Source organism: Eurytemora carolleeae, unplaced genomic scaffold (genome assembly GCF_000591075.1).
Source record: "Eurytemora carolleeae unplaced genomic scaffold, Eaff_2.0 scaffold1473, whole genome shotgun sequence".
Taxonomy (NCBI): domain Eukaryota; kingdom Metazoa; phylum Arthropoda; class Copepoda; order Calanoida; family Temoridae; genus Eurytemora; species Eurytemora carolleeae.
This window is the reverse complement of record NW_019397366.1, coordinates 64531-76752: the sequence shown is the minus strand read 5'-3', so window position 1 is coordinate 76752 and position 12222 is coordinate 64531. Positions and strand designations below refer to the sequence as shown.

The 12222-nt window shown below is 31.7% G+C and overlaps 2 protein-coding genes across 2 annotated transcripts; both read right to left on the bottom strand.

Annotated features, from left to right (window-relative positions):
• Window positions 1-28: 28 nt before the first annotated feature.
• LOC111713780 (uncharacterized) lies at window positions 29-402 on the bottom strand (the record flags this gene model as incomplete). Its single annotated transcript, XM_023488719.1, is given in 1 exon segment — window positions 29-402. A coding segment is annotated over 1 exon segment (176 nt), but the record flags the coding sequence as incomplete, so codon positions are not given.
• Window positions 403-8697: 8295 nt separating this feature from the next.
• LOC111713778 (uncharacterized) lies at window positions 8698-11712 on the bottom strand. Its single transcript, XM_023488718.1, has 2 exons — window positions 11496-11712; window positions 8698-9152 (listed from the first exon to the last, which is right to left on the bottom strand). Exons 1-2 carry the CDS (start codon window positions 11710-11712, stop codon window positions 8698-8700), a joined length of 672 nt encoding a protein of 223 aa, XP_023344486.1.
• Between the last annotated feature and the right edge of the window lie 510 nt (window positions 11713-12222).

Genomic DNA, 12222 nt, shown 5'->3' with positions numbered 1-12222 from the left:
CCCAGCAGGGATAGGGTTAATGTTTCACCTTGAACAGCAAAAGTTGTTAGTTGAGTCTGGTTTGCTGTTCTCACAGTGGCAATTGAATTGAAGCTCAGACAACCTTAGCTGTGTTAGAACACTTAAAACTGGAAGAAGAGAAACACTATTCCCCTTTTCATCCTTATTCATTGTTCTAAACAGCAAATTGGGTAACTCCGTCATGCATATTTGCTTTAAAACATTAAATTAGAATGGCAACAGGACTATGTCTGGAGAGAAAATTTCCAAATATTTAAAAACTGGAATTTTCTAAATTTCCTAGCCATAGTGTTCGGTTCCTTTGGAGCCATTAATCACACTCTAAAAATAGATTTATGACATTATTTTAATAAAGAGGAATTGAGTTTTCTAATCATTATATCTTTGCAATTCATGTCTGAGACATATTAAACTAGCAGCTCTGTTAGATCAAATAATCTATGTTTGAAATATTATAGGTTTACACTATCAGGTTACAAAGATATAGGGATTAGCAAATTTGAGTTTGTGGCAAAGACTCTATTTCAATATCTTGACTTTGTCTCGCTAAAGTTTATCTTTCTGGAATTTCTCCAGTTACCACTGCTCGCTATATACATATAGATGTTTATCAATTCTTATTTTGCCATCAAATGAAAATAGATAATATATATTATTGATTATTTACCCCAAAAAGTTCACTATCATTAAAAAAAAACATAATACAGCAATGAGGCAAACAATTAAACTAATTTTTTGTTAGAATATCTTGGGCAATATTTGTTAACTAATTCAGTAAGGTGTATTTATCTCAATTCTGTAATAGTAAGGATGGAGAGGTTTATGATAGTAAAGCTGAGGACTGGTTCAGCGAGTTCAGCAAGGTTTATGTATCTCCTGTCTCTGAGTGTAAGGATGAGGACTGGTTCAGTTAGGGTTTACTCCATCTCCAAGTCTTTATCTGTCTTCCCTGCTCTAAGTTTAACCCAGATTTTATGAAAGAGTTCTGATCCAGCGAGGACAAAATCTAGAACTATGGATGCAATAACGGTATTGGAGACAAGTTTAGGAACACTCCAACCTAGAACTTCAATCTGATCCACCTGCAGACCAATTAACCAGACCAAGGCTAAAACAGACCAAACCATATGAAAGAGACAATGAATCATCCAGAGAACTTCACAAAGTTTAAAGTTTCCGAACTCACAACAGCATCTCTGAAGTAGATCTACACCAGTAGAGAAGAGAACTACTGGATCACAACAACAACCACAAGTTTGTCTCCAGCAGTCAAGAAACAATCCACAAATCCAGAACGGAAGCAGAGCAATCCAAACTGCTCCAGATACAACCAAGTAGTGGAAACCGAATTCACAAGGAAAAATATCAGGAATATCTTCTGTGGAATTAAAGGTGAAATTCTTATCTGGACCTATCTTAGAACAGTCAGAGTCGTATGAAACACCTAAAACTAATTTATAGCAGTTGAAGAAGAAAAAAGGAACAGCCAGAACCAATAAAACCTGAGAAGCAGGCAGACAAGGACAGCACACGCATTCTTCAGTCTCACCAAATCCCAGAACACCCAGAGTTATTTCATGCATCTTCTCCACATTTTTTCTTCCTATAACATCAGACAACTTGTCTCCTGTCCTTGTTGCGAACTTATTCAATCCTGTTTCATTAATTGCCTTTTCTCCAATCTTCTCTCCAACTAGGTTTCCTATGATGGATCCAATAATAGGAGGTCCTACAGCTCCTCCCACAATAGATCCGAGTTCAGATCCTCCAGTTGCTCCGGCCTGCGACATAGCTTTACCCATAACTTTACCAACAATGGTTGGTCGATTTTCTTCTGGATTTGTGAGGTTGACCTGGGACGGATCTCCGTATTGTCGAGGAGGCAAAGGATATAAAACATGTTTCTCTCCAGGGCTCTGCATCCTTACTCAATAATTAACCTGTGCTCTCTTTTAGAAGTGAATCAAGTGTAACAGAGCTTAGTAGTTTAAGACTAGACTATATAAAACTAATCAAGGCTATTATACTGATCTTCTTATCTTTCTTAAAAAAGACAAAAGTCTAGCTTTATGCTCTTTTTACGTCATGAGAGACATACGTTTGCACAACTACATGTTTACGTACATAGTAGTCAGCTTAACTACATCTAGTTTGTTAGGTCAGAAGACATTTAAATTGCGTAATCATTACAGCCTGTAGCTGTATTTTCTAGTGCCATTTCAATAATTTTTCATTCTTTAGATTTCTCTTACAAATGAAAGCATGCATGGTTATTGGTTATTGGTTAGCGTCCTCACACCTAAGAGTTTATCATTCATCCAGTTCTCTTTCTTAACTGTTTTCCTATTATCAGGGACTACATTTAAAATGGAGATTATTGTGTTTATATTTGTAACTTAACAGAAGTAATTAAAATATTTAAAAGTTTCTGATAGAAAATTCAGTGCATTTTCTTAATGAAATTATTTTATTTAAAGAAATATATATACTTTAAAGAAAAAAACTCAGCGGGAGCGGTTGAATGAGCTGTTGAGATATAGCCTAAACAACGTTTTGCTCCGACTACTGAAAAACATTTTTACTTAAAAAATGTTTTTTTTTCCTTTTTGCTTTCAACCACTGGCCTTAAGATTTTTCAGCAACTTTATTACTTTTAACCCTTGGGTTAAGATTTTTAAACAACTTTTTGCTTTCAACTCTTGGGTTTTAGATTGAAAGAATAAATAAGTCTCATAAAACGAATTAAACCAAGAGTTGAAGGAAAAAAGTTAACATCAAAAATGTTAAAGCCAACGGTTTCAAGAAAACTTTTTCACCAAAAACTGTTTTCCAGTGGTAAAAAGCAACCTAGCGGTTGAAAGCAAAAAATCTAAAACCCAGTGGTTGAGAGCAAAAAAAATATTAAAAAATCTTAAATCCAGTGAAAACAAAACCGTAGCTGAAAAATCTAAAAACCGGGTGACTGAAAGCAAAAAAGTTGCGAAAAATCTTAAAACCAGTGGTTGAAAGCAAAAAAGTTGCTGAAAAATCTTAAACCTAGCAGTTAAAAGCAAAAAAATGCTTAAAAATCTTTAACTTAGTGGTTAAGAGCAAAACCGTTTTTCAAAAAAAACTTTTTTCCATGAGTGGCAAAAAGTTGTTTAAACTAAAAACCCAGCAGTTGAAAGCAAAAAGGAGTTGAAAAATCTGAAAACGAGCCGTTCAAAGCAAAAAAAGGTTGCTGAAAAATCATTAGAAATGAAAAATTACGAGGACAGCGGTTGAATAAATTCTAATTTTGAGAAAAAAAGGTACATGTCTTATTCCAGACTGGGTAGATGCTATATCTCAACCGCTCGTTCAACTGCTCCCCCTGAGATTTTTTCTCCAAAGTATTTAGCAAAAAGCGTGGAAACATGAGATTCCATAAACTCACAGTACGTTGTACATTACAAATGATTTAATGTGCTGAATTTAGATAAATTACATTATTCATTGAAACTACGTTTTCAATGAATACTTAACATGATTAGCTCAAATCATGCGACATACTTAAATTAAGATATTAAATTTCGTCAGAAATAGATTAACTGCGTTAGTCTATTCTCCTTAATCCTGTAAATACATATCTCCATAACTTCAACTGTGTAATGAATATAGAACACGATATTAAGAATCATGTGATATCAATAACATTGTAGGAATTAGATTACGTCAAACCCTGTTATCTTTGTAACCTAAACTGTTGAATAAAATCATTTGAATAATACTCAGCTTTTGATATTGTTATCAGGAGCCTCAGTAAGCTTGTCTGGGACAGCTTGGTACTAAACAGGCGGGAGGGGGGGTGTTTAGGGGCTTCCTGTAGTTTTTTTTTCAAGCACTCCCATTTTTTACCCTATCACCGTTAAACTGAGTGACTTTTAATGGATAGAAATTTAAAGGATTTTTTGTAATTTTTTTCTTTTTAATGCAAAGAGTAGGGTACAGAGCGGAAAAAATGTGGTCTGTGAAAAAACTTTTTTGTGACTAAAGCTACAGGTCTAAAAACTATATTTTTGAAAAGCCCTTGAAAAATGGATGTAAAAACATGTGTTGGACTTTAATATTTGTTTAAAACAAAATTTTTATTTTTTTCATTTTTCTAACCCTTTTTTTGACATTTTTTACATCCCTCCCTTTGCACCCAAACTATTAAAGTTATCGGCCTAATCCTATTTTCAATGAGCTGGATTTTTTAAAAATTGGTTTATGAACATTCATTTCAACCCAATACCTATCCTCTAAGGCCTTTTTTAGGGGGGGGGGGGTTGTGACGCCCCCTCCCCAGGATATGCATAGATTTAGACCCCCCAGCCTGTATAGGGTTAACACTTATTTGAAATCTGGAAGTACGCAAATTTGAGTTGTAATTGCGTCATTGGAGCAAAAATAATATGCTTTTACGCTGCTTACGCAATATGGATAGGTGAGTGAGTACACACCCAAGCCATACCTTCCCAACTACAGGGTGTCCCATGAAACATGACGGTTGGTGAATAGTTTTAAATGTCTTCTTCCATGATCTTTAAGTTGTTTGACAGTAAAGAGACTAATGAAAAATAGTATATGACAGTCGTATATTATAGTAAAATTGATTTTAAAGTAAAATATATTTTAGTAAAAGGCTTTTAACCAAATAAACTGCACACAAAGTCTTCAATATCTAATACAGCATATGGAAGAAGACATTCAAAACTATTCACCAGCTATCATGTTTCGTGGGACACCCTGTAGGTCAATGCCCGTAAACATAATGGACATGGAAACGGGAGAAGGATGGAGAAATTAGTTATATGATGAAGATAAGGATTTTGTATCGCTTGTAGGCTAATTTAAGCCAGACGTTGTTTACACAGCCTGTCTATATCATAGTCTACAATATTATTCTCTCTCAGTCATAATACATTCCTATTTAACATTTATGATACGGTTGTTAGTGCATATATGACTTTCGATTTCAATTTTGATTTGGATCAAGCCTATAAATACACCAAAACATAGAAGTCATGAGAAGCTGCATTTTTAAAAGCTTCTCTTTGATCATTGTAAATTTGTAATTCGATAAAAGCTTGTAAACAATTAAAACTTAAATAAAAAGTTGTCTTCATTGTATTGATATAATCGCCTACCAATGTAGATGAGTGGCAAAGTTAAAAAACAAATTTGAGTTTTAAAGCTGAAGGTTTTTTATTTATGATCGACGATCTTGGAAACCAAGATTTTTTAAGACGAAAAGTCGCTCAACAATTGAATTCCAGCTGGAATACAAATTTTGAAACCGCTTATTATTACTGGAAAATTACGATATTGTAGAGGATGAAATTCCCGAAAGAGGATTATCACTTATGACGGACCCTGGAACTGGAGAAGACCTTCTCAACTTCCTCTCCTTTTATAAACTCTTTATTTAATATGTATTTATATCTAGAAGCAATAAATGTACTTCTAAAATATTTTTGTTTTTGTCATAATTTCAATCTTTATAATATTAAGCTTTTTATCCTGTATAATTATTTGTATATCTATATGCTAGCTATAGCTGATCAAACGGCTAGACCAAATCGCCTGACATTTTTTGAGGGAACCCAAAGCAAGCAAGGCTAAAAAATTTCGATATTTTAAAATCAATTTTATAGTGTTTTTATTAAAAAAAGAAGCTACTTATTTAGGAAAAGTTCCACCCATCTTGCTTATAATGATTATTTAATGCTTATCCTCTATTCAAAATGTTTTAAAAGGAACATGTACTAAATTGTACTAAATTGTACTAAATTGTACTAAATTGTACTTTACAGAAAGTTAAAGGAGAACAAAGAAAGTTCCAAGTTTCTAGTTTATAGTTTCTAATATTTTATATAATTCATGATGAAACTTTGTGTAGCCAATACAATAAATAATATAAAACACTTTCCTGTTCAGCTTTAAATGTTCTAGACAAAGTAAGAATGGTGGGTTATGGGTTAGGAGTGAGGGGGGGGGGGGGTTCCAGCAGAATGGAAGAGTCACTGGGCGCAAAATTTATTCCGACAATAATTCCGCATATGTTAGCTCATCTGTATTAAAAAAATCGCAAAAAATGGGGCAAAATTAAAGTTTGCGCAAACATTTCAAAGTCATATGCAATTAATTGTGGGCAAGATTTAATACGTTTTTAGGGTTTTAAAGAGAACTATTAATATTTAAAGTGTTAAGTGTACAGTATCTCGAGATGACGCAGCTCAATTAGAAAAGGTTCAAAAATTAACTCTCTATACAATCTACATTAGTAAAGTATACAGTATCCTAATCTCTAAACTATAAAGTATTAATGTTTTAAAGTAAAGTATACAGTATCCTAATCTCTAAACCATAAAGTATTAATGTTTAAGGGTAAAATGTGCAGTATAGTATCTTAAACTCTAAATTATATGAAAAAGTGTCAATGTTTACAGTATATTAAACTCTAAACTATAAAGTATCAATGTTTTAAAGTAAAGTATACAGTATCCTAATCTCTAAACCATAAAGTATTAATGTTTAAGATTAAAATGTGCAGTATAGTATCATAAACTCTAAATCATATGAAAAAGTATCAATGTTTACAGTATATTAAACTCTAAATGGTAAAGTATCAAATGTTTTAAAAGTAAAGTATACAGTATCATAACCTCTAAATTATAAATTATCAAATGTTTTTAAGTAAAGTATACAGTATCATTACCTCTAAATTATAAATTATCAATGTTATAAGTAAAGTATACAGTATCATAAACTCTAAATTGTAAAGTATCAATGTTTCAGAGTAAAGTATACAGTATCATAAACTCTAAATTTAAAGTATCAATGTTTGAGAGTAAAGTATACAGTATCCTAAACTCTAAATTGTAAAGAATCAATATAGATATTTGCTGTTCTGGAAAGGTTTGGATGTGTACACTGTAATGTGAAACCAAGTAACCATGCTAAAAGTATAGTTCTTGGAGACTATTCAATACAGTTCATAGCCCACAATAAAAATCAACGGTAAAAAGGATATCAATTGTTGCTTAGTTACCTAAATATATTTGATCCGGGACCAAATATTCTAAATCCTGCACGGACATTGGACAATGCAGCATGTTCTCTTAATCCTACGTAAAAGCTTTCTAAATCCTGTATGGACCATGCAAAAAGTTTTCTAAATCTTGCATGGACCATGAAGCACGTTTTCTAAATCCTACAAGGACCATGTAACACTTTTTCTAAATCCTACGTGGACCATGTAAAACGCTTTCTAAATCCTGATTGGACCATTTAAAATGTTTTCTAAATCGCATGGACCATGTAACACGTTTTCTAAATCCTGCATGGACCATGCAACAAGTTTATTAAAATCCTCATGGACCATGCAACATGTTCTCTAAATCCTATGTGGACCATGTAAAACGTTTACTACATTTTTCTACATTTTCAAGTTTTCTAAATTCTGCATGGATCATGTAACAAGTTTTCTAAATTCTGCATGAACCATGTAACAAGTTTTCTAAATTCTGCATGGACCATGTAACAAGTTTTCTAAATTCTGCATGAACCATGTAACAAGTTTTCTAAATTCTGCATGGACCATGTAACAAGTTTTCTAAATTCTGCATGGACCATGTAACAAGTTTCTAAATTCTGCATGAACCATGTAACAAGTTTTCTAAATTCTGCACGGACCATGTAACAAGTTCTCTAAATTCTGTATGGACCATGTAACACGTTTTCTAAATTCTGCATGGACCATGTAACAAGTTTTCTAAATTTTGCATGAACCATGTAACAAGTTTTAATAATCCTCATTTACCATGCAGTAACCAGTCATTTCTTTTGGTTGTGAACCCATGCACACTTTAGATAAGACCTTTCTATTTTATACTGTAAGCAGTTAACTTATGACTACTCTCCATGATATTATGACTACTCCCTGTAATATAATATGAATATGCTGTTCATGGTATTATAACTACTTTCCATGATATCATGACAACTCTCAACTCTATGTTATTTTGACTACTCTCCATGGTATTAAGACTACTCTTTATTATATTATGACTACTCTCCATGATATTAAGCCTACTCTTCATGATATTAAGAATACTCTTTATGATATTATGACTACTCTCCATGATATTATGACTAATCTCCATGACATTATGACTACTTTCCATGATATTATGACTACTCTCCATGATATTATGCCTACTCTTCATGATATTATGAATAATCTCCAAGATATTATGACTATTCTTTATGATATTATGAATAATCTCCATTATATTATGACTAATCTCCATGATATTATGCCTACTCTTCATGATATTATGAATAATCTCCATAATATTATGCCTACTCTTCGTTATATTATGACTACTCTCCAAGATATTATAACAACTCTCCATGAAATTATGAATACTCTCCATGATATTATGACAACTCTCCATGATATTATGACTACTCTCCATGATATTATGACTACTCACCATGGTATTATAACTACTCTTCATGATATTTTGACTACTCTCCAATATATTATAACAACTATCCATGATATTATAACTACTCTCCATGATATTATTACTACTCTCCATGATAATATGACTACTCTCCATAATATTATGACTACTCTCCATGATATTATGACTACTCTCCATGATATTATGACTTCTCCATGATATTATGACTCCTCTCCCTGATATTATGACTACTCTTCAAGATATTATGACTACTCTTCAAGATATTATAACAACTCTCCATGAAATTATGACTACTCTCCATGATATTATGACAACTCTCCATGATATTATGACTACTCTCCATGATATTATGACTACTCTCCAAGATAGTATGACTACTCTCCATGATATTATGACTACTCACCATGATATTATGACTACTCTCCATGATATTATGACTACTCTCCAAGATATAATGACTACTCACCATGATATTATGACCACTCTCTATGATATTATGACTACTCACCATGATATTATGACTACTCTCCATGATAATATGATTACTCTCCATGATATTATGACTACTCTCCATGATGTTATGACTACTCTCCATGATACTATGACTGCTCTCCATGATATTATGACTACTCTCCACTAGAGATGTCAACGATAGTGTAACGTAAGGTAAAATGTACGTTTTTGTACGTTACGTCACAATAATGTGTAACGTTTGGATATTTTCTATATAACGTGAACGTTAAACGTTAACGTTATTGGAGCTCATACCTAACGTTAACGTTAAACGTTAACGTTAGAGGAATATACCCCCAACGTTTGCGTTTTGTGGAAATGTAACGTTATTTTTCTAATATCTACAACTTTTTTGACCATAACGTAAAGAAATGTTTTGTTTCCAAAGGGAGCTTGAAAGTCTAACGTATGAAAAATTAATTGTGATTTGATTGAATATCGTAACGAAAGGATTTCTTTTTCAAAGTTCAACTTATAAAAAGTGTAACGTTGTATCACTGAAAAATCCATTACTGTTTATGAAAACGTTTTGAAACGTCTTCCCTTATAGTATAATGAAAAATTCAACGTTGCAGAAATGGGTTATTATTTTAATGATCAGGAAACGAAAGTTGTTTTACAGAGTGAAATTTCAATAATGTAACGTATAACATTTAAAAAAAGTAATTCTGTAAATCAAAACGTTTCATAACTTTTCTCTGAATACTAAATTGATTAGTCTAACGTTAGATATATTTCTGATGAAAATGTTGTTCTTAAAACGTTAGACTATGAGGGCTGAGTTTTAATTTCAAAAGCGTAATAATAATTCTGTCAATCAAAACATTTCAAACCGTCTCTAATATATCAATGTAAGAGATTCGACTGATGATTAAAAGTTTAAAGAAAATGAGCTTATGCCAAAAACTCTAATTTTAATATAATATATCTTTGCAACCCGATGTTGTAGACCATTAATATTGAAATATACAAGGTTTAAACCATTGGGTTAGAAAGATATAGGGATTAGTAAATTTGAAAAAAAAAACTTAGTTCCTTTCTAAAGTGTAAACGAGTTTTTTTTGCAACATGCTATTAGTGAAAATTCAAATCTTATAAATGTTTCTTGGACATTAAAGGTTTTGATTTGCCATTGTTTGATGGAACCCATTAAAACTAAGGAAAAGGAATACAACATTAAGAAATTTTACATATGCATTTTCTAATTGCAAAAAAATCAACTTATTAAGTGAAAAGGGTCTGTGAACAAACACAATTGCTGTGTTTCATGTTTATTTGACTACTTGAAATCATAACTTCAGTTGGCATGGTTCATGTTTTAGGTTGAAAAATTTAGAAATGTAGATACTTACTAAAATGCAACAATATTTTATCATATGGAAAATGCGTGTTATGTTTTATTCATCAATAGATTTTTATAAAACTTTAGAATAGAAAAATAACTGATTTTTAATCGATTTTTTTAAAAAGAAAAAAATGTTAAATAATTTTATTTCGCGTTGTTTGTGTTAAAATAAAATTAAGCACTTGTCTTACTATATTTGATATTTTTAACCCCAAACATGAACTCTGAAAACATTTTTATTGTGGTTTGAAAACTAAAGCTAATGCCGCTTTTTACTCACTTACTAAGGAACATAAAAAAAACACAAAAAGAACTAAAAATTCGCCACAAATTATAATCTTTGCAAGCTGGTGTTGTAGACTTTTGATATTTCAAGCTATGACTTCTGTTAGATAAGAATGTCTAAAGGAATTGCAAATTGTTCAATAACTTGTATTTCTAATCCCTATATCTTTGCTACCCAATGTTGTAGACCTTAGATATTTTAAACTATGAATTCTATTAGAAAGAAGAAATGGGTCAGTCTGCATTACGTAAAAAAAGAAAAAATTAACACTAAACTAATCTAAAATAATTTAGAACTACTGCTCCACATGCAAAAGTGGTTTGCCTTGCCGAATTTTAACTCATTTTATGAAGTGTCCCAAAATATGTCTATTTTTTAAGCTCGTCAAATACACTTTGATGATTTCAAGTGATCCTCCATTTAAAGAGGGCCATGCTCGATTCCCAATGACATCGTGTATACCTTTATCTTGAAAATTAGGAGTGTTTTCCTGTCTTGTATCTTGCAAAAAATAATTTTTTAAAACATCAAATGCAAAAGCGTAACGGAGCTTACTGTTTTTTCAATAACATTTACTAAAGCTTAACGTTGTATAATTTATTCAAGTGCATAAAATTCATTACGTAACGTTACTCTATACCATAAAATTTCAAAATGTGCAATGTAACGTTTCAAACGTTAATACTTTTGATGAACACTATCGTAACGAAAGCTAAAATCTAGAAAAATCAAAACGTTGACATCTCTACTCTCCACGATATTAATGACTACTCTCCATGATATTATGACTACTCTCCATGATATTATGAATACTCTCCATGATATTAATGACTACTCTCCATGCTATTATGACTACTCTCCATGATATTATGTCTACTCTCCATGATATTATGACTACTCTCCATGATATTATGACTACTCTCCATGAGATTATGACTACTCTTGATGATACTATGAGTTCTCTTTATGATATTATGACTTCTCTTCATGATATTATAACAACTATCCATGATATTATGACTACTCTTCATGATATTATGACTACTCTCCATGATATTATGACTACTTTCCAAGATATTATAACGACAACCCATGATATTATAACTACTCTCTATGAAATTATGACTACTCTCCAAGATATTATAACGACAATCCATGATATTATGACTACTCTCCATGAAACTATGACTTCTCTACATGATATTATCACTTCTCACCATGATATTATAACAACTATCCCTGATATTTTGACTACTTTCCGTGATAATATGACTACTATTAATGATTGAATATTTTGTGTTATGATATTTAATATCCTGTACTGGGATATACAGAGCTTACCCTAAAACCAAACCATATCTATCAGAGAATATTATACCAGATAGGGATGGGGCTCAGAATATATAATACCAGATAGGTTTGGGGATCAGAATATATTATACCAGATAGGTGTGGGGATCGGTTTTTTAAACGAACAAATTATTTAGTTTTTGTTTCGTTTTTGATTTTTCAAACTTCCTTTCTGAGAAAAAAAAACTGTTAGTTTTTACATTTAGAAAACA